This window comes from Xenopus tropicalis, chromosome 3 (assembly GCF_000004195.4).
Source record: "Xenopus tropicalis strain Nigerian chromosome 3, UCB_Xtro_10.0, whole genome shotgun sequence".
Lineage (NCBI taxonomy): Eukaryota > Metazoa > Chordata > Amphibia > Anura > Pipidae > Xenopus > Xenopus tropicalis.
The window spans coordinates 146,866,393-146,891,710 of record NC_030679.2 but is presented as its reverse complement, the minus strand read 5'-3'; the positions used below and the strand labels follow the sequence as shown (position 1 = coordinate 146,891,710).

Sequence of the window (25,318 nt, the reverse complement as noted above, 5' to 3'; positions counted from 1 at the left end):
TTCTTCTTCTGTCCTGCCTCCGGAAGGGATACTTAACCCATGGCGTCTGCACTGACAGTACGGGCCGTCTAGAAAAGGATTTTACGGTAAGTTAAAAAATCCTCCTTTTTCAAAATTAACTTATGGTCGAGAGTGATATTCTGAGACAGTTTTATTTGTAGTTTTTTCTTTTTAATTCATTTTCAGTTCTGCAGCTCTCCTGTTTGGAGTTTCAGCGGCTATTTGGTTGCTAGGGTTCAAGTTTCCTTAGCAACCAGGGAGTGGTTTGGATAAAAAAGGGACTGGTTTATGAATAGGAGAGGGACTGAATGGAAAAGTTACCTGTAGAACCGGAGCCTCACAGAGCAATAGGTTTTGGCTGCCGGGGTCAGTGACCCCCATTTGAAAGCTGCAGGCAAATAGTTAAAAAAACTATAAGAAATAAATCATGACGGCCAATTGAAAAGCTGCTTAGAATTGCCCATTCTATAACATACACTCTCATCAGTGCCCCAATATGGGGCTTGTCCAATGGGGTTTCCTACCCTGCCCGATAGTGTTTGTCTCGGTATTGGTCGTACAACGGTCAGTAGCGGCCAACTCCGTCTTAAAGGGGCGGCAGTAGAAGTATTTTCAGTTCAGCAGCTCTCCGGTTTGGAGTTTCAGCAGCTATGTGGTTGCTAGGGTCCAAGTTACCTTAGCAACCAGGGAGTGGTTTGAATGAGAGACTCCTATATGAATAGGAGAGGGGCTGAAAAAAGACAATTGACTTCTTCTTCCAGATCTTTGCAGTTTTTAAATAGGGGGGGGCAGGGGTCACTGACCCCGGCAGGCAAAAAAACTATTGTTCTTTGAAGCTCCAGTTTTATTGTTACTTTCTTTTCTATTCATAGTTACACAGGGTTGAAAAAAGACCAGAGACCATCAAGTTCAACCCTTACACGTAAACCCAGCTTGGAAGGGTTGAACTTGATGGACTCTAGTCTTTTTTCAACCCTATGTAACTATGAATAGAAAAGAAAGTGACAATAAAACTGCAGCCTCAAAAAACAATAGTTTTTTGGCTGCCGGGGTTGGTGACCCCCCCATGAAAAAACTGCAAAGAGCTGGAAGAAGAAGTCAAATAGGTAATGAAGACCAATTGAAAAGTTGCTTAGTTAACGTAAAGGTGAACCGCCCCTTTAAATGCTGAACTGGAACAAAGGAATTCAGTCCACAGCGACCACTTCCGGAATCTTCTGATACTTGATAAGGAAATAAGGGTAGGACTGGTCGTTGTCGAACACAACAAAGATGTCGGGGCGGTTGGTCTTGGACACACAGGAGTCGTAGAGGGGACTGGCAGGGTCCTCGGGAAATAAAGGCGGGGGCCGGCGTAGTGCCGTTTTGCCAAGCGCCGGCCGCCCCACTAAGACTTTGGCTAGGAACATAAAGTGCTGCCCGCTGCTGTTGGGGCTGGAGTACTTATGGGAGTAACTGGCGTTGGTGGAGAAGTAGCTGCCCTGGCCGTAACTGGTGGCGTGTTTGCCGCACACCCGCGCGTCGAAGTTCTGCTTGCAAATGGCTTCCACCAGCGAATGGTCCGTGCCGTGGAAAAGATGCCGCTCCAGGCTGGCCCTCTCAGCCTCGCTGCAGCTCCGAGCCATGTGATCCCGCTTTCTACAAGGAAAAAGGTTCAGATTTGACATTAAAGGGGAACTTCGCCCAAACGCAACTTTTGAAAAATATAATATGGTTTGGACTAGTTCAGTAAGCCCCGCCCCCTGTTCCCCTGCTGATCTGGCTGCCTGTCCTCAGTCTGCATCCTCCCAATCCCACAATCCCCTGCTGCACACGTGATGTCCATAAGAAAAGGAACATCCCAGTATAATGCATTGTGGGTTATGTAGTTCCTGTAAGCTGTGGAGAAGTTGTTACAATTTGTAACATCAGTGTTTTAGTCCCTCCCCCCCTGCCAGTATTTCAAATGATGCAGAAAGAGAAGAACCGTTTTGCAGCTGAAATTCAGTATATTAAAATGGTATTTATTCATATATTTGGTTTGGAAGGCGGAGTTCCCCTTTAAAGGGGGTGGTTCACTTTTAAGTTAACTTAGTATGTTATAGAATGCCCTATTCCTAGCAACTTTGCAGTTGGTCTTCATTATTTTATTTTATTTACAGTTTTTTAATTATTTTGCCTCAAATGGGGGTCAGTGACCCCGGCAGCCAAACCCTATTGCTCTGTGAGGCTCCGGTTTTATTGTTATTGTTACTTTTTATAACTTATATTTCTATTCAGCCCTTATCCTATTCATATTCCCATCTCTGCTTCAAACCGCTGCCTGGTTACTAGGGTAAACAAGACCCTAGCAACCAGCTAGCTGCAAAAATACCCAATGCAGAGCTGCTGAATAAAAAGCTAAATAACTGAAAAACCATCCAAAATAAAAAATGAAGACCAATTGCAAACTCTCTCAGAATATCAATGTCTACATCATATTCAAAGTTCATTTTAGGGGAACAACCCCCTTTCCGGTACGCGGGTAGAACTTGTCCTTGTTAAAATTTGAAAGCCAGAGCTTTCCTAGAGTCTTTCCTAATACACGGACAGACCCGCAAAGCTCCGCCCCCGCGCCATTCCAAGAATGGGACAATGACTCTACTCACCGTGCGTATTTCTCCCACTGGAAATAGTTCTGGATCCTGGAGATCTCTAGAACGACGTATTCGGTCTCTCTCATGGTCTTGTGAAAGCAGCGATACACACGGGGGAACTCTCCATCCTCGCAACGCAAAGGGACGGGGTCGAAGGCCGGCAGCGGCGAGACGTTGTCCATCAACCAGATTTTAGGGTACGGCGGAGGGTTAGGAGTGGGCGCCGCGCAGCAGCTCCCGGCACTTCGGAGAGTCCTACAGGAACAGAAATAAGGTGCAAGAGTTTATCCACACTCGGCTCAGATATTTGTATATAAATAACTAAGGTCATTTGGACCCTAGCAACCAGATAATGGCTCTAATTCCAAACGGGAGAGTTGCTGAACAAGTAGTAAAATATTTAAAAAAAAAACAACAAACAACAAATAATAAAAAATGAAGACCAATTGCAAGATTTTAGATCTGAAAGAGAACAAGGGCTTGAAGGTGGGTGGGGCCTGTATTTGATCCCAACTAAGATATAATTACCCCTTATTGGGGCAGAACAGCCCTATTGGGTTTATTTAATGGTTAAATGATTCCCTTTTCTCTGTAATAATAAAACAGTACCTGTACTTGATCCCAACTAAGATATAATTACCCCTTATTGGGGCAGAACAGTCCTATTGGGTTTATTTAATGGTTAAATGAATCCCTTTTCTCTGTAATAATAAAACAGTACCTGTACTTGATCCCAACTAAGATATAATTACCCCTTATTGGGGCAGAACAGCCCTATTGGGTTTATTTCATGGTTAAATGATTCCCTTTTTCTCTGTAATAATAAAACAGTACCTGTACCTGATCCCAACTAAGATATAATTACCCCTTATTGGGGGCAGAACAGCCCTATTGGGTTTATTTCATGGTTAAATGATTCCCTTTTCTCTGTAATAATAAAACAGTACCTGTACTTGATCCCAACTAAGATATAATTACCCCTTATTGGGGCAGAACAGCCCTATTGGGTTTATTTCATGGTTAAATGATTCCCTTTTCTCTGTAATAATAAAACAGTACCTGTACTTGATCCCAACTAAGATATAATTACCCCTTATTGGGGCAGAACAGCCCTATTGGGTTTATTTAATGGTTAAATGATTCCCTTTTCTCTGTAATAATAAAACAGTACCTGTACTTGATCCCAACTAAGATATAATTACCCCTTATTGGGGGCAGAACAGCCCTATTGGGTTTATTTCATGGTTAAATGATTCCCTTTTCTCTGTAATAATAAAACAGTACCTGTACTTGATCCCAACTAAGATATAATTACCCCTTATTGGGGGCAGAACAGCCCTATTGGGTTTATTTCATGGTTAAATGATTCCCTTTTCTCTGTAATAATAAAACAGTACCTGTACTTGATCCCAACTAAGATATAATTACCCCTTATTGGGGGCAGAACAGCCCTATTGGGTTTATTTAATGGTTAAATGATTCCCTTTTCTCTGTAATAATAAAACAGTACCTGTACTTGATCCCAACTAAGATATAATTACCCCTTATTGGGGCAGAACAGCCCTATGAGTGCATAGGAAGCACTTACTAATATCCTGACCACCATCCCAGGTCCCTCTTACCACAAATCCGCCATCATCTCCAGGGGGGATCTGAATAGGGGGCGGGCTCTCATGCGCCTCCTGGTGGCTGTCTGGAGGTTCTCCTGGTAGGACTTGCTGAGGTGTAGGACATAGCGGAACTGGAAGCTGCTGCACAGAACGTCATGGAAGCCTTCCCTCAGCCCTTCCTCGATGCTCTGCACAAAATTCTATAGGGAGATTTATCCAAATGAGTAAAACTATAAACCATTTTCATATAAATATACTTTATTAGCAGTATGTGCCATTGGGTAATCCTTAATAGAAAGTCGCCATTTTAAGTACTAAGCCCCGCCCCCTGGGATCATAGGAGTCACAGTGCACACAAACAAGCCAAGGCACACATACATGCTAGGCCCCATCAGCCAATGAATGGGCAGAGTTCTGCCTTTTGCTCCCATACTACTTCCTGTTACAGTTAGAGCCGCATCACTTCCTGTCAGCTGATCTCTGATGGAGCACACAAAATGGCGGCTCAAGGGAAAGGATGTAAAAGGACAATATTTACTGATATATTCTTTAAAAGTCCACTTAACTTAATTTCTTCACTCCCCCTCCCCATTCAAGTCTCTCATTCAAACCAGTGCCTGGTTGCTAAGGTAAACACAACCTAGCAACCGGATATTTGCAAATTGTTTCAGAATTCCACTCTCTGCAACATACTGTAAGTTAATTTAAAGGGGAACAACCCCTGAGAAAGAGAGATTGGAGCATAGAATTCTGTATGTAACACTTACCGGGCCGTATTCAACCCAATGGCTGTCCTTCTCCTCGTAATAATACCTGTAGCTGGTGTGGAAAGGGACGGAGGGACTGGTGGAGGTGGAGAGACGTCTGGCGCGGCTGAATATGGGGCTGTGATCGACCCCCATGGTGGTAAAGTCTACGGTAAATTTTTTGCCTCTGAAAAGTAAAGAAAAAAGCAAAAATGGGAGTCGTTCTCCTGTGCTCACAGGCGCCCCTAGTGGCAACTTGGAGTAGCACATAGAGCGCGCAGTATGGTCGCTGTACTTACTGGTGCACACATTTAACTTGTGTCCTTGCCGGGTCACAGAACAGCCGCTCCAGGGCCTCCTGTGCCCACCCCCCCACGGTGTACCATGTGCCGGTGCTTGCCACCTTCAGCTGCCAGGTGTAAGGGAGCATGGCGTGGTGCCGGGGGCACAGGGACCCCTGAGGGCACTTCCCAACCAGAAAGCGAGAACAGATCTCAATGTCGTCCTCCATGTGGATAAAGTATGTCGGGTCTGTCTGCTCCTCTGCCATGTCACTGTCACCCGTGGCCCCCTGTTGTGCTTCCCCGGCCCCCCATTCCAGTCTCTGCAGCTCCTCTTCCTCCTGGGTGGGCTCCGTGCCCGTGACTTTCCTACAGCTGGGCAGTGGGTACGGGGAGAAGCACATTCCGGGCAAGGAGAGCGGGAACATCTGTAGGGCAGAGATGGGCAACATGATGAACTCTATGTGTATTATCAGGGATAATGTACCCCCTACTGTAAATGATAAGGATATTAGCAGTCACTGAGGGGTTCTGTGCCCATATAAAGGCACAAGGCTGCAGGCTGAGTTATACAGGGAACTCTGAGTATCACTCATGTATTATAAGGGATAATGTACCCCCTACTGTAAATGATAAGGATATTAGCAGTCACTGAGGGGTTCTGTGCCCCCCATATAAAGGCACAAGGCTGCAGGCTGAGTTATACAGGGAACTCTGAGTATCACTCATGTATTATAAGGGATAATGTACCCCCTACTGTAAATGATAAGGATATTAGCAGTCACTGGGGGGTTCTGTGCCCCCCATATAAAGGCACAAGGCTGCAGGCTGAGTTATACAGGGAACTCTGAGTATCACTCATGTATTATAAGGGGTAATGTACCCCCTACTGTAAATGATAAGGATATTAGCAGTCACTGAGGGGTTCTGTGCCCCCCATATAAAGGCACAAGGCTGCAGGCTGAGTTATACAGGGAACTCTGAGTATCACTCATGTATTATAAGGGATAATGTACCCCCTACTGTAAATGATAAGGATATTAGCAGTCACTGAGGGGTTCTGTGCCCCCCATATAAAGGCACAAGGCTGCAGGCTGAGTTATACAGGGAACTCTGAGTATCACTCATGTATTATAAGGGATAATGTACCCCCTACTGTAAATGATAAGGATATTAGCAGTCACTGAGGGGTTCTGTGCCCCCCATATAAAGGCACAAGGCTGCAGGCTGAGTTATACAGGGAACTCTGAGTATCACTCATGTATTATAAGGGATAATGTACCCCCTACTGTAAATGATAAGGATATTAGCAGTCACTGAGGGGTTCTGTGCCCATATAAAGGCACAAGGCTGCAGGCTGAGTTATACAGGGAACTCTGAGTATCACTCATGTATTATAAGGGATAATGTACCCCCTACTGTAAATGATAAGGATATTAGCAGTCACTGAGGGGTTCTGTGCCCATATAAAGGCACAAGGCTGCAGGCTGAGTTATACAGGGAACTCTGAGTATCACTCATGTATTATAAGGGGTAATGTACCCCCTACTGTAAATGATAAGGATATTAGCAGTCACTGAGGGGTTCTGTGCCCCCCATATAAAGGCACAAGGCTGCAGGCTGAGTTATACAGGGAACTCTGAGTATCACTCATGTATTATAAGGGATAATGTACCCCCTACTGTAAATGATAAGGATATTAGCAGTCACTGAGGGGTTCTGTGCCCCCCATATAAAGGCACAAGGCTGCAGGCTGAGTTATACAGGGAACTCTGAGTATCACTCATGTATTATAAGGGATAATGTACCCCCTACTGTAAATGATAAGGATATTAGCAGTCACTGAGGGGTTCTGTGCCCCCCATATAAAGGCACAAGGCTGCAGGCTGAGTTATACAGGGAACTCTGAGTATCACTCATGTATTATAAGGGATAATGTACCCCCTACTGTAAATGATAAGGATATTAGCAGTCACTGAGGGGTTCTGTGCCCCCCATATAAACAGCAACGCTAACACCCAAGCAATTGGCAGGAAAGTACCTGGGAAGGAAACAAGCAGAGAGACACAAGCCTTACTTTGCTTTACTGCCCCTCCCACTAAGGGCTGGCCCCTCCCCCTATTGCCCCCCCCCCATACAGTTTGGCGCTGTAGGAAAGTTCCAGCAGAGGAATGAGTGGTACAGTACCTGTACGGGAGCCGGGATGGGACAGCAGAGGAATGAGTGGTACAGTACCTGTACGGGAGCCGGGATGGGACAGCAGAGGAATGAGTGGTACAGTACCTGTACGGGAGCCGGGATGGGACAGCAGAGGAATGAGTGGTACAGTACCTGTACGGGAGCCGGGATGGGACAGCTCAGTCTCCGGGTGCTTCCGGGATTGTTACTTTCACTTTCTGTATGACGTCACTCCCGGTCAGTCCCGGTGCCTCTCACTCCCTTATACACTCCCCTTCTACTCACCGTCCCACTCCCGGAGCCCCGCCCCCTGCCCCTCCCCTACAGGTACATGGGCACAACTGACCAATCAGAGGGGCATTATCAAACTATAGGGATTATCAATATACTTGTCCTCTCTCACACAGACCTGTCTGTCTCTCCCAGCAGCCTCTATCTCTCTCTCTCACACAGACCTGTCTGTCTCTCCCAGCAGCCTCTATCTCTCTCTCATACAGACCTGTCTGTCTCTCCCAGCAGCCTCCATCTCTCTCTCACACAGACCTGTCTGTCTCTCCCAGCAGCCTCCATCTCTCTCTCACACAGACCTGTCTGTCTCTCCCAGCAGCCTCCATCTCTCTCTCACACAGACCTGTCTGTCTCTCCCAGCAGCCTCTATCTCTCTCTCATACAGACCTGTCTGTCTCTCCCAGCAGCCTCTATCTCTCTCTCACACAGACCTGTCTGTCTCTCCCAGCAGCCTCTATCTCTCTCTCATACAGACCTGTCTGTCTCTCCCAGCAGCCTCCATCTCTCTCTCACACAGACCTGTCTGTCTCTCCCAGCAGCCTCTATCTCTCTCTCATACAGACCTGTCTGTCTCTCCCAGCAGCCTCCATCTCTCTCTCACACAGACCTGTCTGTCTCTCCCAGCAGCCTCTATCTCTCTCTCACACAGACCTGTCTGTCTCTCCCAGCAGCCTCTATCTCTCTCTCACACAGACCTGTCTGTCTCTCCCAGCAGCCTCCATCTCTCTCTCACACAGACCTATCTCTCTCTCACACAGACCTGTCTGTCTCTCCCAGCAGCCTCTATCTCTCTCTCTCACACAGAGCTGTCTGTCTCTCCCAGCAGCCTCTATCTCTCTCTCACACAGACCTGTCTGTCTCTCCCAGCAGCCTCTATCTCTCTCTCATACAGACCTGTCTGTCTCTCCCAGCAGCCTCCATCTGTCTCTCTCACACAGACCTGTCTGTCTCTCCCAGCAGCCTCTATCTCTCCCTCACACAGACCTGTCAGTCTCTCCCAGCAGCCTCTATCTCTCTCTCTCTCACACAGACCTGTCTGTCTCTCCCAGCAGCCTCTATCTCTCTCTCATACAGACCTGTCTGTCTCTCCCAGCAGCCTCCATCTCTCTCTCTCACACAGACCTGTCTGTCTCTCCCAGCAGCCTCTATCTCTCTCTCACACAGACCTGTCTGTCTCTCCCAGCAGCCTCTATCTCTCTCTCACACAGACCTGTCTGTCTCTCCCAGCAGCCTCCATCTCTCTCTCACACAGACCTGTCTGTCTCTCCCAGCAGCCCCCATCTCTCTCTCTCACACAGACCTGTCTGTCTCTCCCAGCAGCCTCTATCTCTCTCTCACACAGACCTGTCTGTCTCTCCCAGCAGCCTCTATCTCTCTCTCACACACAGACCTGTCTGTCTCTCCCAGCAGCCTCCATCTCTCTCTCATACAGAGCTGTCTGTCTCTCCCAGCAGCCTCCATCTCTCTCTCACACAGACCTGTCTGTCTCTCCCAGCAGCCTCCATCTCTCTCTCACACAGACCTGTCTGTCTCTCCCAGCAGCCTCTATCTCTCTCTCATACAGACCTGTCTGTCTCTCCCAGCAGCCTCCATCTCTCTCTCACACAGACCTGTCTGTCTCTCCCAGCAGCCTCCATCTCTCTCTCACACAGACCTGTCTGTCTCTCCCAGCAGCCTCCATCTCTCTCTCACACAGACCTGTCTGTCTCTCCCAGCAGCCTCTATCTCTCTCTCACACAGACCTGTCTGTCTCTCCCAGCAGCCTCTATCTCTCTCTCACACAGACCTGTCTGTCTCTCCCAGCAGCCTCCATCTCTCTCTCATACAGACCTGTCTGTCTCTCCCAGCAGCCTCCATCTCTCTCTCTCACACAGACCTGTCTGTCTCTCCCAGCAGCCTCTATCTCTCTCTCACACAGACCTGTCTGTCTCTCCCAGCAGCCTCTATCTCTCTCTCACACAGACCTGTCTGTCTCTCCCAGCAGCCTCCATCTCTCTCTCTCACACAGACCTGTCTGTCTCTCCCAGCAGCCTCTATCTCTCTCTCACACAGACCTGTCTGTCTCTCCCAGCAGCCTCTATCTCTCTCTCACACAGACCTGTCTGTCTCTCCCAGCAGCCTCTATCTCTCTCTCACACAGACCTGTCTGTCTCTCCCAGCAGCCTCCATCTCTCTCTCACACAGACCTGTCTGTCTCTCCCAGCAGCCTCTATCTCTCTCTCACACAGACCTGTCTGTCTCTCCCAGCAGCCTCCATCTCTCTCTCATACAGACCTGTCTGTCTCTCCCAGCAGCCTCTATCTCTCTCTCACACAGACCTGTCTGTCTCTCCCAGCAGCCTCCATCTCTCTCTCTCACACAGACCTGTCTGTCTCTCCCAGCAGCCTCTATCTCTCTCTCATACAGACCTGTCTGTCTCTCCCAGCAGCCTCTATCTCTCTCTCACACAGACCTGTCTGTCTCTCCCAGCAGCCTCTATCTCTCTCTCTCACAAAGACCTGTCTGTCTCTCCCAGCAGCCTCTATCTCTCTCTCACACAGACCTGTCTGTCTCTCCCAGCAGCCTCCATCTCTCTCTCTCATACAGACCTGTCTGTCTCTCCCAGCAGCCTCTATCTCTCTCTCACACAGACCTGTCTGTCTCTCCCAGCAGCCTCCATCTCTCTCTCTCACACAGACCTGTCTGTCTCTCCCAGCAGCCTCTATCTCTCTCTCATACAGACCTGTCTGTCTCTCCCAGCAGCCTCTATCTCTCTCTCACACAGACCTGTCTGTCTCTCCCAGCAGCCTCTATCTCTCTCTCTCACACAGACCTGTCTGTCTCTCCCAGCAGCCTCTATCTCTCTCTCACACAGACCTGTCTGTCTCTCCCAGCAGCCTCTATCTCTCTCTCTCACACAGACCTGTCTGTCTCTCCCAGCAGCCTCTATCTCTCTCTCACACAGACCTGTCTGTCTCTCCCAGCAGCCTCCATCTCTCTCTCTCACACAGACCTGTCTGTCTCTCCCAGCAGCCTCTATCTCTCTCTCACACAGACCTGTCTGTCTCTCCCAGCAGCCTCCATCTCTCTCTCTCACACAGACCTGTCTGTCTCTCCCAGCAGCCTCTATCTCTCTCTCACACAGACCTGTCTGTCTCTCCCAGCAGCCTCCATCTCTCTCTCTCACACAGACCTGTCTGTCTCTCCCAGCAGCCTCTATCTCTCTCTCATACAGACCTGTCTGTCTCTCCCAGCAGCCTCCATCTCTCTCTCATACAGAGCTGTCTGTCTCTCCCAGCAGCCTCTATCTCTCTCTCATACAGACCTGTCTTTCTCTCCCAGCAGCCTCCATCTCTCTCTCACACAGACCTGTCTGTCTCTCCCAGCAGCCTCTATCTCTCTCTCATACAGACCTGTCTGTCTCTCCCAGCAGCCTCCATCTCTCTCTCACACAGACCTGTCTGTCTCTCCCAGCAGCCTCTATCTCTCTCTCATACAGACCTGTCTGTCTCTCCCAGCAGCCTCTATCTCTCTCTCATACAGACCTGTCTGTCTCTCCCAGCAGCCTCTATCTCTCTCTCACACAGAGCTGTCTGTCTCTCCCAGCAGCCTCTATCTCTCTCTCACACAGAGCTGTCTGTCTCTAGACCTTGCGGTGCTGGCTATACATATACATTTAGATGTCGGCTACACTGGTTTCCATGCAGCCAAGCAGTGTGTAACTGCTGTAAAGCCAGACCAGGAAGGGAACCGGTTCCTCGGTGGCTGTCAGGCCCTGAGAACAGAATGGGTTAAACCCGCCCGGATCCCCTCCCTGCGGCCAGCGGGAGGGTATGTATCATCGCTGCTGTCACTGCCCAGGTGACTCTGGGGATATAAAAAGGCAGAAGGGAAAGTGAAAGTGACGACTGGAGTCAGGCAGGGGATGGGTGCAGCCACGGTAAGTTACCCCCCCCCGGGGGGCTTCTCTCATTTCTCCCTTTGTTTGCCCTCATCTGGCTATTTGTGTATGTTGCTGTTAAAGGGCAAGTAAAGCTCTATCAGATTGTGGCTTCAGAATGCACGCGGATATTGTACAGCGCACTAACGACCTGTGACTAGGACCCAACCATCAGCCCCACATACTCCCGACTGTTGTGCAGTGTAGCACCTTGGCACCCAGGGGAGTCGGCCGTGACTAAAACCCAGAAGCAGAAGGTACAGGAAGTGGTGAGGCCAAGCCTGCATAGCGCTGCTTTACTTTCAGCCAGTACGGCAGCTCCTCTTATTATGTCAGTGACACTATCAGTAAGGTTTTACTTTCCCTTTAATCCTGATTCCCCCGCAACACTGATGTGGGGGGTACTCGTGGGCGACCTGTGAAATGGGCAGTATTCACACACCAGGAGACATATTTATTATCAAGAGTGTACTACAGTTCACCAGTGGGGAATTCCACAGCTCGCTGTTCACCAGAGCTGGTTTTTTAGGGACCTAATTATGAAGAGGTGAACGTTGACCATGGTTGTCCAGGCCCAGAGTACCAACAAATACAGTGTTCCTTCACCTTGATGCCCTACTCACTGCTCTGATGGGTGTAACTGGGGGATTGAACCTGAGGTCTTCCAAAGTCTTCAGAAGAGAAAGCATGCCTCTTCTGAGGTCTTCCAAGGTCTTCAAAAGAGAAAACATGTCTTTTTTTAGATCTTCCAAGGTCTTCAGAAGAGAACATGCCTCTTCTGAGGTCTACATGCCTCTTCTGAGGTCTTCCAAGGTCTTCAGAAGAGAAAACATGCCTCTTCTGAGGTCTACATGCCTCTTCTGAGGTCTTCCAAGGTCTTCATAAGAGAAAACATGCCTCTTCTGAGGTCTACATGCCTCTTCTGAGGTCTTGCAAGGTCTTCAGAAGAGAAAACATGCCTTTTCTGAGGGCTTCCAAGGTCTTCTGGTGATACTGGCGAGACCTGCTGGTCATTAGGTGAGGTACTGGGTGATACTGGCGAGACCTGCTGATCATTAGGGGAGGTACTGGGTGATACTGGCGAGACCTGCTGGTTATTAGGTGAGGTACTGGGTGATGGGACTAGGGATGTAGAGGCCAGCCCGATACTGGCGAGACCTGCTGGTCATTAGGGGAGGTACTGGGTGATACTGGCGAGACCTGCTGGTCATTAGGGGAGGTATTGGGTGATACTGGCGAGACCTGCTGGTCATTAGGGGAGGTACTGGATGATATTGGCGAGACCTGCTGGTCATTAGGGGAGGTACTGGGTGATACTGGCGAGACCTGCTGGTCATTAGGGGAGGTACTGGATGATATTGGCGAGACCTGCTGGTCATTAGGGGAGGTACTGGGTGATACTGGCGAGACCTGCTGGTCATTAGGGGAGGTACTGGGTGATACTGGCGAGACCTGCTGGTCATTAAGTGAGGTACTGGGTGATACTGGCGAGACCTGCTGGTCATTAGGTGAGGTACTGGGTGATACTGGCGAGACCTGCTGGTCATTAGGTGAGGTACTGGGTGCTGGGACTAGTGATGTGGAGGCTAGCCCGATACTGGCGAGACCTGCTGGTCATTAGGTGAGGTACTGGGTCATACTGGCGAGACCTGCTGGTCATTAGGTGAGGTACTGGGTGATACTGGCGAGACCTGCTGGTCATTAGGGGAGGTACTGGGTGATGGGACTAGTGATGTGGAGGCCAGCCCGATACTGGCGAGACCTGCTGGTCATTAGGGGAGGTACTGGGTGATACTGGCGAGACCTGCTGGTCATTAGGGGAGGTATTGGGTGATACTGGCGAGACCTGCTGGTCATTAGGTGAGGTACTGGGTGATACTGGCGAGACCTGCTGGTCATTAGGGGAGGTACTGGGTGATGGGACTAGTGATGTGGAGGCCAGCCCGATACTGGCGAGACCTGCTGGTCATTAGGGGAGGTACTGGGTGATACTGGCGAGACCTGCTGGTCATTAGGGGAGGTACTGGGTGATACTGGCGAGACCTGCTGGTCATTAGGGGAGGTACTGGGTGATACTTGCGAGACCTGCTGGTCATTAGGGGAGGTACTGGGTGATACTGGCGAGACCTGCTGGTCATTAAGTGAGGTACTGGGTGATACTGGCGAGACCTGCTGGTCATTAGGTGAGGTACTGGGACTAGTGATGTGAGGGCCAGCCCGATACTGGCGAGACCTGCTGGTCATTAAGTGAGGTACTGGGTGATACTGGCGAGACCTGCTGGTCATTAGGGGAGGTACTGGGTGATACTGGCGAGACCTGCTGGTCATTAGAGGAGGTACTGGGTGATACTGGCGAGACCTGCTGGTCATTAGGTGAGGTACTGAGTGATACTGGCGAGACCTGCTGGTCATTAGGGGAGGTACTGGGTGATACTGGCGAGACCTGCTGGTCATTAGGTGAGGTACTGAGTGATACTGGCGAGACCTGCTGGTCATTAGGGGAGGTACTGGGTGATACTGGCGAGACCTGCTGGTCATTAGGGGAGGTACTGGGTGATACTGGCGAGACCTGCTGGTCATTAAGTGAGGTACTGGGTGATACTGGCGAGACCTGCTGGTCATTAGGGGAGGTACTGGGTGATACTGGCGAGACCTGCTGGTCATTGGGGGAGGTACTGGGTGATACTGGCGAGACCTGCTGGTCATTAAGTGAGGTACTGGGTGATACTGGCGAGACCTGCTGGTCATTAAGTGAGGTACTGGGTGATACTGGCGAGACCTGCTGGTCATTAGGGGAGGTACTGGGTGATACTGGCGAGACCTGCTGGTCATTAGGGGAGGTACTGGGTGATACTGGCGAGACCTGCTGGTCATTAAGTGAGGTACTGGGTGATACTGGCGAGACCTGCTGGTCATTAGGTGAGGTACTGGGTGATGAGACTAGTGATGTGGAGGCCAGCCCGATACTGGCGAGACCTGCTGGTCATTAGGTGAGGTACTGGGACTAGTGATGTGAGGGCCAGCCCGATACTGGCGAGACCTGCTGGTCATTAAGTGAGGTACTGGGTGATACTGGCGAGACCTGCTGGTCATTAGGGGAGGTACTGGGTGATACTGGCAAGACCTGCTGGTCATTAAGTGAGGTACTGGGTGATACTGGCGAGACCTGCTGGTCATTAGGTGAGGTACTGAGTGATACTGGCGAGACCTGCTGGTCATTAGGGGAGGTACTGGGTGATACTGGCGAGACCTGCTGGTCATTAGGGGAGGTACTGGGTGATACTGGCGAGACCTGCTGGTCATTAGGGGAGGTACTGGGTGATACTGGCGAGACCTGCTGGTCATTAAGTGAGGTACTGGGTGATACTGGCGAGACCTGCTGGTCGGGCGGGTTTGGGACCTCGGCCCAACATGAGCTCTCCCTGACCTTACACTGCTCTCTGATTTATATGTGTTTGCCCACCCCGCCCCTTTTGACATCACTGGTGGGCGGGTCTGACACGGGCCTATAAATAGAGGGGACTAGCCGGGTCAAGTTTTAGTCGACCCGCACATCACTACTGGGCGGTAGTGATCTGCACCTGACCCTAACCCACCCGTTCCCAGCCCTAACGCTACCCGACCCCGCTAGTCCCCTCTATTTATAGACCCGTGCCTGCCCCACCCCACTGATGATGTCACAAAGGGGGTGGGGCATGGCCGGTGCGCACATATATATTCACAAATGGTCTGCCGAGGTCGGCCCCAAACCGCCCGACCCATGGGTCCCACTGGCACTGGGCCGGCCCACACATCATGCCCCAAGTGTCCCTGATTGGTTTGTACTTATTGATGGGACTTGCAATGAACTGGTCTGACGCATGACCCGGGGGGGGGGGGGGGGGGATGTGCATAGTAGGGTCCAGTTATTGTTAGTAGAAGATACCAGTGACATTGCCCCCCCCGTAGGGTTTCGTGCAGTAGCCGCTTACAGGAACCTCTGGCCGCTGCTGAATCACAGGGTGGAACATTAACATGATGGGAATCTCAACTGGGTGTAACTGGAAACAAACTGGGAAGAAAGAATGTTCCTGTGCGAGTGTCTGTTACTGACAGTCAGTGGGGGGCAGTTACGTGGGAACCGCACAGCGACCGTTACACCCCCTCATGGGGAAACCCAAATCTGTGAAAGGAAACAGTTACTTGTGAAATATTCCTCTGAGCCCTTCATAACAACGAGGGGGCTGTTCCTGCTGAATTGTGCTTAGTACAGGGGAATCCCTATGTGCCATAGTTTTATGGTATCTCTCTGTACAGGCTATGAGCAAACTCAGGGGGCTGTTCCTGCTGAATTGTGCTTAGTACAGGGGAATCCCTATGTGCCATAGTTTTATGGTATCTCTCTGTACAGGCTATGAGCAAACTTAGGGGGCTGTTCCTGCTGAATTGTGCTTAGTACAGGGGAATCCCTATGTGCCATAGTTTTATGGTATCTCTCTGTACAGGCTATGGGCAAACTTAGGGGGCTGTTCCTGCTGAATTGTGCTTAGTACAGGGGAATCCCTATGTGCCATAGTTTTATGGTATCTCTCTGTACAGGCTATGAGCAAACTTAGGGGCTGTTCCTGCTGAATTGTGTATAGTAGTCACTAAGGGAAACTGGTAGTCACACTGTGGGAATTCCCTCTTGCAGAAATGGCCACAACAACACAATAAAAAGGAAAGCGCGTGATGTTTGTGTCCCTGAGTGAATCATATTTCTCATAAACACGACTGACCCTGAGCCGCCTCAGTGGCCAATAGGTACCAGTAATTAGCCCGTGTCCTTTAATTTAACGTTTAGTACATTATAAAATGGCCAATTCTGAGCAACTTTTCAATTGGTCTTTATTATTTATTTCTTAATGTTTTTGAACTATTTGCCTTCTTCTTATGTTTCTTTGCAGCTTTCAAATGGGGGTCAGTGACCCCGGCAGCCAAACCCTATTGCTCTGTGAGGCTCCAGTTTTATTGTTACTTTTTATTCCTTATCTTTCTATTCAGCCCCTCTCCTATTCATATACCAGTCTCTCATCCAAACCACTCCCTGGTTGCTAAGGTACTTTGGACCCTAGCAACCAGATAGCTGCTGAAACTCCAAACTGGAGAGCTGCTGAACAAAAATTGAAATAATTATAAAACTACAAATAATAAAAAATGAAGACCAATTGCAAACTGTCTCAGAATATCATTCTCTACATCCTACTAAATGTTAACTCAGAGGTGAACTTCCCCTTGCACCCTGAGGCCCCTGGATCAGTTGCATAAATACTAGTGGGACCCGCCCCCCAAGGTCACTGCCCATCCATACTGGGGGGCCCCAGTCCCTTTTTAGTACCAGGGCCCCAATGCCGGCATGACAAAATAAGGCACCCACACCCACCCCTGATTGACCCCTCCTCCACCCAGTCACCCACAATAACAGCCCAGTCACCCGTGTAAGTATTTTGCATCCAAATCTCAACTTTAGCTTGCCATAAAACTGCACAGAAGGGTCCTGAAAAGCAGCTGGAGCAAGAAAGGGTTGGGGGCGTGGCCTGAGTGGAACAGGGAGAGGCCTGAGTGAAACAGGGAGTGGCCTGAGTGGAACAGGGAGAGGCCTGAGTGAAACAGGGAGTGGCCTGAGTGGAACAGGGAGAGGCCTGAGTGAAACAGGGAGGGGCCTGAGTGGAACAGGGAGTGGCCTGAGTGAAACAGGGAGGGGCCTGAGTGGAACAGGGAGAGGCCTGAGTGGAACAGGGAGTGGCCTGAGTGGAACAGGGAGAGGCCTGAGTGGAACAGGGAGAGGCCTGAGTGGAACAGGGAGTGGCCTGAGTGGAACAGGGAGGGGCCTGAGTGGAACAGGGAGAGGCCAGAGTGGAACAGGGAGTGGCCTGAGTGGAACAGGGAGAGGCCTGAGTGGAACAGGGAGGGGCCTGAGTGGAACAGGGAGAGGCCTGAGTGGAACAGGGAGAGGCCAGAGTGGAACAATGGAACAGGGAGTGGCCTGAGTGGAACAAGGAGTGGCCTGAGTAGAACAGGGAGGGGCTTGAATGGAACAGGGAGAGGCCTGAGTGGAACAATGGAACAGGGAGTGGCCATAGTGGAACAAGGAGTGGCCTGAGTGGAACAGGGAGAGGCCTGAGTGGAACAATGGAACAGGGAGTGGCCTGAGTGGAACAAGGAGTGGCCTGAGTGGAACAGGGAGGGGCCTGAATGGAACAGGGAGAGGCTTGAGTGGAGCAATGGAACAGGGAGTGGCCTGAGTGGAACAGGGAGTGGCCTGAGTGGAACAGGGAGTGACCTGAGTGGAACAGGGAGTGGCCTGAGTGAAACAGGGAGGGGCCTGAGTGGAACAGGGAGTGGCCTGAGTGGAACAGGGAGTGGCCTGAGTGGAACAGGGAGTGACCTGAGTGGAACAGGGAGTGGCCTGAGTGAAACAGGGAGTGGCCTGAGTGAAACAGGGAGGGGCCTGAGTGGAACAGGGAGAGGCCAGAGTGGAACAGGGAGTGGCCTGAGTGGAACATGGAGAGGTCTGAGTGGAACAGGGAGGGGCCTGAGTGGAACAGGGAGAGGCCAGAGTGGAACAGGGAGTGGCCTGAGTGGAACAGGGAGAGGCCTGAGTGGAACAGGGAGAGGCCTGAGTGGAACAGGGAGTGGCCTGAGTGGAACAGGGAGGGGCCTGAGTGGAACAGGGAGAGGCCAGAGTGGAACAGGGAGTGGCCTGAGTGGAACAGGGAGAGGCCTGAGTGGAACAGGGAGGGGCCTGAGTGGAACAGAGAGAGGCCTGAGTGGAACAGGGAGAGGCCAGAGTGGAACAATGGAACAGGGAGTGGCCTGAGTGGAACAAGGAGTGGCCTGAGTAGAACAGGGAGGGGCTTGAATGGAACAGGGAGAGGCCTGAGTGGAACAATGGAACAGGGAGTGGCCATAGTGGAACAAGGAGTGGCCTGAGTGGAACAGGGAGTGGCCTGAATGGAACAAGGAGTGTCTGGGGGTGATGGTAAACATGCACCCACATATGGGCTGCCACCTCTGCATCTACTTCCTGCCCCCATTCTAGGGGAACAAAAAATCGTGGGGGCAACATGCAAAGTAAAAAAAACACAGGGCACTCTGAGCCTATTCTTTCTACTTATATATATATTTTTTATAATATATCGTATATTAATATATATATTAAGTCTGCATTGTAAAAACACTTAGGGGGTTATGCAATAAAGGGAGCAAATGTCTGCCCCAGGTCTATTAACCCATAGCAACAAATCAGCAGGTAGCAAACATTGGTTGCTCTGGGTTACTTGACCTTTTATTACATTACCCTTATAAATGTGACAAAGACTGAATCAGGCCTAGTAACCCACAACTCAGAAAAAAAATAAATAAAAACAAGTAGCATGTGTGTCATTTCAAACCAGACATCTGATTGGTTGCTATGGGTTATTAGATCTAGTGCAAACTTTATTACATTACCCCATAACTATCTAAGCAAGAAGACAAGCATACTTTTCACCTTTTTCTTATTCACATTGCAGGTTGCTCCAAGAAGGTCCCATGATGGTGGGCGGGGCATGAACAGGCCATAGGGTATTTGTATAAGTCACAGGATTGGACATAGATGGGTAAGCTCCGCCTTCTACATTTTTCTTTTATCTTTGGTATTAAACATAATATCATTACCCTGGTCAGTCAAGTCAGTTGGGTATTTTCAAGGTCTGGACCTGCATTCATCTGCCCTGTTTATATTCCCACCCATATACCTCTACTGACCTGACCTGGGACCTCTACTGACCTGACCTGGGACCTCTACTGACCTGACCTGGGACCTCTACTGACCTGACCTGGGACCTCTACTGACCTGACCTGGGACTTCTACTGACCTGACCTGGGACCTCTACTGACCTGGGACTTCTACTGACCTGACCTGGGACCTCTACTGACCTGACCTGGGACCTCTACTGACCTGACCTGGGACCTCTACTGACCTGACCTGGGACCTCTACTGACCTGGGACTTCTACTGACCTGACCTGGGACCTCTACTGACCTGACGTGGGACCTCTACTGACCTGACCTGGGACCTCTACTGACCTGACCTGGGACCTTTACTGACCTGACCTGGGACCTTTACTGACCTGACCTGGGACCTTTACTGACCTGACCTGGGACCTCTACTGACCTGACGTGGGACCTCTACTGACCTGACCTGGGACCTCTACTGACCTGACCTGGGACCTCTACTGACCTGACCTGGGAAGCTTTTAGAAGTGGAACAGGGAGTGGGGTAAGCTCCGCCTTCTATGTCTCTACATTTTTCTTTTATCTTTAGTATTAAAAATAATATTATAACCCTGGTCAGTCAAGTCAGTTGTGTATTTTCAAGGTCTGGACCTGCATTCATCTGCCCTGTTTATATTCCCACCCATATACCTCTACTGACCTGACCTGGGACCTCTACTGACCTGACCTGGGAAGCTTTTAGAACATTAGAAGATGTGGGTGGACCAACTGATATCTCTTCCCTCTTAATACTTCATTATACCCTTTGTCATTTCAGGATTGTCCTATAACAGTGCCCTAAAATGCGTCATAGACGTCAAAGTGCTCCCTTGTCATCTGAGGTGACCGGCCTGGAACCCACAAAAGAGGAGACTGCCCTGCATGAACTAGAATCTGACATTTCTACAGATACCTCAACTGTTCCATGTGGAAGGAGATATCCAGAGGTTCTACCACAGGAACCGGTAACCTTCTATTCAGAGTATCCAGATTTCGGCTACCATGTCCATCAGGAAGACAATGTAGATATCTGCTCCAGCTTCCTTGTTGGGCAATGCCTTCAGGGTTCCCATTGCCCAAGACACCACACGGTGCTTCCATATACATGGCAAGTGAGAGAAAAGAACACGACTCGGTGGACTAATGTTGAAGAAGGGGCACATCAGGCCCTAGAGAGACTGTTTAGTGACCCCCATGTTGTACAGGTGACAGGAATGTACAAGTAAGTAAGAGAGTGATAGGACGATTGTCCCTGACACACCTCTCAGCATCCTCACCAATCACCTCACTTGTATTTGCACATCTGCAACTCCATCATCTTCATTTGAGTTTTACCATACCTGAGGTAACGGCCCTAGAAGTTCCCTGCGTTTGTTTAAGATAGCAGCTGCCATTTTAGCTCGGCCTCCGTAGCTTTCGTGCTACAGCTCTGGCTGCTGGTAGCTCAGATTACACAGAGATGGGAGGGGGTTTGAATTCTGATGGGAAGGGGAGGGGGAGAGGAGAAAACTGAGCAGACTCCTGCCCGTGCCCTGAAGGATTTTTCTGAGAGCAGGAAGTCTGATACGGAAGAACATGGATACACAAAACAAGACAAGAAATCCTGTGTATCTTTTGATAGAGGACTCTATGAGTGCTTATGGCTGTATTTACATAGACTTTTCTAAGAACGCTTACTTAGTTTTTACCTTCCTTTTCCTTTAAACCCCACTTGAAGTCCTACCTATTTCCAAATCCACGGCTTGGACCTTCTTTCTCCCTCTCTCATGTCCACCATGTCTCCCATTTTCTCATTCCATTCAGCCTCTTACTCTTTCTCACTTCTCTTGCCTCTCCCAGGGGTATTCAGGTCTTTATAGACTTCAGCACCATGGACATCTACAACAGTCCAGAAATTGACCGAGTACGACGTCTCTCCACCTCCACTGACCCTTCCGTCTACTTTCACACCTCCTACAGGTTTTTCTACGAAGAGTCAGATGACAAGTGGATTGAATATGATAAGGTTGTAGGATTTTTATCTATAATTTCTCCTCCAGTGCCAAGGGTAGAACTTCTTTATGGGTATTTAATATTTGGCCTTTGGATGTGGTACCTTGGGGACAAATCAGAATGAGGACTGGCTATCTGTGGGTTCTGGCAAAGCCAGAGGGGCTGCTGTAAGATGCCATCATATTGGGCGTGTATGGGCCTCTGTGTACTGAGGGCTTATTTTGAGCCCCAGTCCAGACCTTGTGCAGAGAGATACCATAAACCTGTGCCACAACAGTTATTGGTCTCTACTGAGCACAATTGAGAGGAACATCTATAGAAGGAGTCAGCTATGGTGGCTCATAATGTCACCCTCGTAGTTGTGACCTCTACGAAGCCTTCGTTTTCTGACAATGATGTGATCCCTGCAGGTATTTACAAGCGCCATTGCTGAAGGCCATCGGAATAAACAAGACATCGTGACGTACAGCAATCCCCTTTTCAAATATGTTCTCCACCTGACCATGATGTACCAGCAGAACCTACAGACAGGAACGATGAGGAGGATAGCAAGGAGACCCGTCTTCAGGTCCACCGTGGCCATGCAGTTTGAACTCCGGTGAGTTGGTTGACTACTCTTCCATTGTTCATGGGGAATGATTGGGACTGCTGGGCCATCATACACCTTTTCTGTGCAGGTAAAGCCACCATAAATCACTCTGCTAGGTAAAGACAGTGAGAAGTTCAGATATTGCCTCATTGTACTAACCTACAGCAATAAACAAGACATTTGTTTGTTATACATCAAGCTGATGAAAGCTAATTACTGATTGGTTGGTGTTAATTACTCCATCTGAGTCCATCTGAGTCCATCTTATTGTGTCCTGTGGTACTGCCCATTAGTTAATGATTTCTTGTTTCTCTCCCACCTAAGGCCTTCTCTGGTTGTGATGCCAGTTCCAATTCTACACCTAGAACCCCCTTTAGTGATCTCTTGTTTTTCTCCCACCTAGGACCTTCTCTGTTTGTGATGCCAGTTCCAATTCTACCCCTAGAACCCCCTTTAGTGAGCTCTTGTTTTTCTCCCACCTAGGACCTTCTCTGGTTGTGATGCCAGTTCCAATTCTACACCTAGAACCCCCTTTAGTGATCTCTTGTTTTTCTCCCACCTAGGACCTTCTCTGCTTGTGATGCCAGTTCCAATTCTACCCCTAGAACCCCCTTTAGTGATCTCTTGTTTTTCTCCCACCTAGGACCTTCTCTGCTTGTGATGCCAGTTCCAATTCTACCCCTAGAAACCCCTTTAGTGAGCTCTTGTTTTTCTCCCACCTAGGACCTTCTCTGGTTGTGATGCCAGTTACAATTCTACCCCTAGAACCCCCTTTAGTGATCTCTTGTTTTTCTCCCACCTAGGACCTTCTCTGGTTGTGATGTCAGTTCCAATTCTACCCCTAGAACCCCCTTTAATGATCTCTTGTTACTCTCCCATCTAGGACCTTCTCTGGTTGTGATGCCAGTTACAATTCTACCCCTAGAACCCCCTTTAATGATCTCTTGTTTCTCTCCCATCTAGGACCTTCTCTGGTTGTGATGCCAGTTACAATTCTACCCCTAGAACCCCCTTTAATGATCTCTTGTTTTTCTCTCAACTAGGACCTTGTCTGGTTGTGATGCCAGTTCCAATTCTACCCCTAGAACCCCCTTTAACGATCTCTTGATTTTCTCCCACCTAGGACCTTCTCTGGTTGTGATGCCAGCTCCAGTTCTACCCCTAGAACCCCCTTTAATGATCTCTTGTTTCTCTCCCACCTAGGACCTTCTCTGGTTGTGATGCCAGTTCTAATTCTACCCCTAGAACCCCCTGTAATGATCTCATGTTTCTCTCCCATCTAGGACCTTCTCTGGTTGCAATGCCAGTTCCAATTCTACCCCTAGAACCCCCGGTTCTGATATCACAGCTCAGTTCCCTGGCTCCTGGATCATCACCAACCCCGAACTGACCCATGAAAGCATCCTGCTGAGTTACGGGGATCAGGAATTTGCTCACGTTTACACCTATTTCCACAGCACAATGTCTGAGTCCCAGTATATAATCCTGGAGATCTCTAGGATCCAGAACTACTTCCAGTGGGACAAGTACCGACGGTGAGATATAGGGTGTTAGGCAGCAGGGACATATTTATATAAATATAAATAAGTTAGGTGGTTTAATAAAGTCTTTATGGTATGATATGTCTTATAGAAAAAGAGACCACATGATTCAGCAACTGAATGAAGGTGAGCGGAATCGGCTGGAGCGACATCTTTTCCACGGCACGGAGCATACGTTGGTGGAGGCCATCTGCCGTCAGAACTTTGATCCCAGAGTGAGTGGCAAGAATGGCACCATTTATGGTCAAGGGTGCTACTTTGCCAAGGACGCTAGTTACTCCCACCGCTACGCCAAGCCTACCTCCGAGGGTTACCATTACATGTTCCTGGCCAAAGTCTTGGTGGGACGTCCAGCCAAAGGAACACACAATCTCCGTCGCCCGCCTCCCATATACCCCGATGACCCCTCCAGCCCACTCTATGACTCCTGTGTGTCCCAGCTCAATAATCCAGACATTTTTGTTATATTCGACAATGACCAGTTCTACCCGTACTTCCTCATCAAGTATCAGAAGACTCAGAACATGGTCATCCTCGGTTGAAGGACCTAGAACTGACTTGGAATTGTTTACTCCTATCTGTTACTTAGAAAAACAAGAATTCCTTGGTAGTAAAAATCCATTTTATTGGTGTGTTTGCCAATCTGTCCTCAGACATGTTTAATGTGTACATACCAACCAATCAGATCTTTGCTTTCATATTCAAATTACTCTACTGGACTGATAAAACCTAACTACTGATTGGTTAGTTAAAGGGGTGGTTTACCTTAAAGTTTTAGTATTTTATAGAATGCTGGTCTTCATTATTTTTTTTTTTATATAGTTTTTGAATTATTTGCTTTTTCCTTCTGCCTTTTCCAAGCTTTCGAATGGGGGGGGGGTCACTGACCCCCGCAGCCAAAACCTATTGCTCTGTGAGGCTCCAGTTTTATTGTTATTGTTACTTTTTATTACTTATATTTCTATACAGCCCCTATACTATTTATATTTCCATGTCTCGTTTAAACGGCTGCCCAGTCGCTAGGGTAAATAAGACCTTAGCAACCAGGCTGCCCCAGGTCTACCCCAGGTTTGCCAAGCCACCTCTTCTTGACACTTCCCTGGAGTGACCCACCACAGGAACTTCACCTTCAGGGTCAACATTTAGAAGTGGTTGTGGATAGAGCTACATAGGGGTTACGTAGATGTGGAAAAGGAAAGGGTTGATTGGATTTGCCCTTTGCTGGGGCATGGTGAGGCAAATTCCATTGATTCCTGGCCCTAACCAGCCTTGGGTATGTGCAGCTACAAGATACACAATTATGAGAACCATCTGACCTAGAATCAATAATATGTGCCTTTCTAGCTGCTGAAAACAGACAACTGATCTAGACACTGTAGAGTGGTACAGAACCCACCCCAGCAGGTTCCTGCTTCCTCCTTCCTTACAGCTGGGGCAAATGCAGTGCAATAGACACATTAATGGTACGTATGACTTACAGACGCCACCGTTTTGCTCAAGAATGATCTAGACCTCAGCAAGGGGGAGGAGCTCCTAAGCTTGCTCTGATGCCAGCTGCCTCCAGTAATACACTCTGAGCTGCCCCAGGTTTGCCAAACCACCTCTTCTTGACATGTCCCACTGGGGTGACTCACCACAGGAACTTCACCTTCACGGTCCATGGTTAGAAGTGGTTGTGGATAGAGCTAAATAGGAGTTACAGAGATGTGGAAAAGGAATGGGTTGATTGGATTTGCCCTTTGCTGGGGCATATTCCATTGATTCCTGGCCCTAACCAGCCCTGG

General features: G+C 49.2%; 2 protein-coding genes across 5 annotated transcripts; one reads left to right on the top strand and one right to left on the bottom strand.

Annotated features, from left to right (window-relative positions):
- Positions 1-1,017: 1,017 nt before the first annotated feature.
- LOC100494987 (protein mono-ADP-ribosyltransferase TIPARP) lies at positions 1,018-7,898 on the bottom strand. Of its 2 annotated transcripts, none has more exons than XM_031899552.1 (6): positions 7,584-7,898; positions 5,271-5,680; positions 4,993-5,158; positions 4,238-4,425; positions 2,628-2,870; positions 1,018-1,638 (listed from the first exon to the last, which is right to left on the bottom strand). In XM_031899552.1, the coding sequence occupies exons 2-6, from the start codon at positions 5,678-5,680 to the stop codon at positions 1,188-1,190; spliced, it is 1,458 nt and encodes a 485-aa protein (XP_031755412.1). In that variant the 5' UTR covers positions 7,584-7,898; the 3' UTR covers positions 1,018-1,187. The 2 variants fall into 2 exon arrangements, with proteins under 2 accessions (XP_031755412.1, XP_031755411.1); XM_031899551.1 differs by lacking the exon at positions 7,584-7,898 and adding an exon at positions 7,440-7,518.
- Positions 7,497-24,324, top strand: LOC100494827 (protein mono-ADP-ribosyltransferase TIPARP). Of its 3 annotated transcripts, none has more exons than XM_031899550.1 (7): positions 7,497-7,574; positions 19,170-19,256; positions 20,191-20,634; positions 21,252-21,417; positions 21,815-22,002; positions 23,277-23,528; positions 23,626-24,324. In XM_031899550.1, exons 3-7 carry the CDS (start codon positions 20,216-20,218, stop codon positions 24,074-24,076), a joined length of 1,476 nt encoding a protein of 491 aa, XP_031755410.1. In that variant the 5' UTR covers positions 7,497-7,574; positions 19,170-19,256; positions 20,191-20,215; the 3' UTR covers positions 24,077-24,324. The 3 variants fall into 3 exon arrangements, with proteins under 3 accessions (XP_031755410.1, XP_031755409.1, XP_002940872.3); XM_031899549.1 differs by lacking the exon at positions 7,497-7,574 and adding an exon at positions 11,258-11,637; XM_002940826.4 differs by lacking the exon at positions 7,497-7,574 and having other exon boundaries at positions 18,713-19,256.
- The last annotated feature ends 994 nt before the right edge of the window (positions 24,325-25,318 follow it).

Excerpts from the sequence above, each read along its gene's own strand:
- LOC100494827 (XM_031899550.1), top strand. The coding sequence starts at position 20,216 with ATGCGTCATAGACGTCAAAGTGCTCCCTTGTCATCTGAGGTGACCGGC. Across the intron at positions 22,003-23,276 it reads GCCATGCAGTTTGAACTCCG|GACCTTCTCTGGTTGCAATG; the intron begins GTGAGTTGGTTG and ends TCTCCCATCTAG. Across the intron at positions 23,529-23,625 it reads CAGTGGGACAAGTACCGACG|AAAAAGAGACCACATGATTC; the intron begins GTGAGATATAGG and ends TATGTCTTATAG.
- LOC100494987 (XM_031899552.1), bottom strand. The coding sequence starts at position 5,680 with ATGTTCCCGCTCTCCTTGCCCGGAATGTGCTTCTCCCCGTACCCACTG. Across the intron at positions 4,426-4,992 it reads ATTGGGTTGAATACGGCCCG|AATTTTGTGCAGAGCATCGA; the intron begins GTAAGTGTTACA and ends ATCTCCCTATAG. Across the intron at positions 1,639-2,627 it reads CAGTGGGAGAAATACGCACG|AAAGCGGGATCACATGGCTC; the intron begins GTGAGTAGAGTC and ends TTTTCCTTGTAG.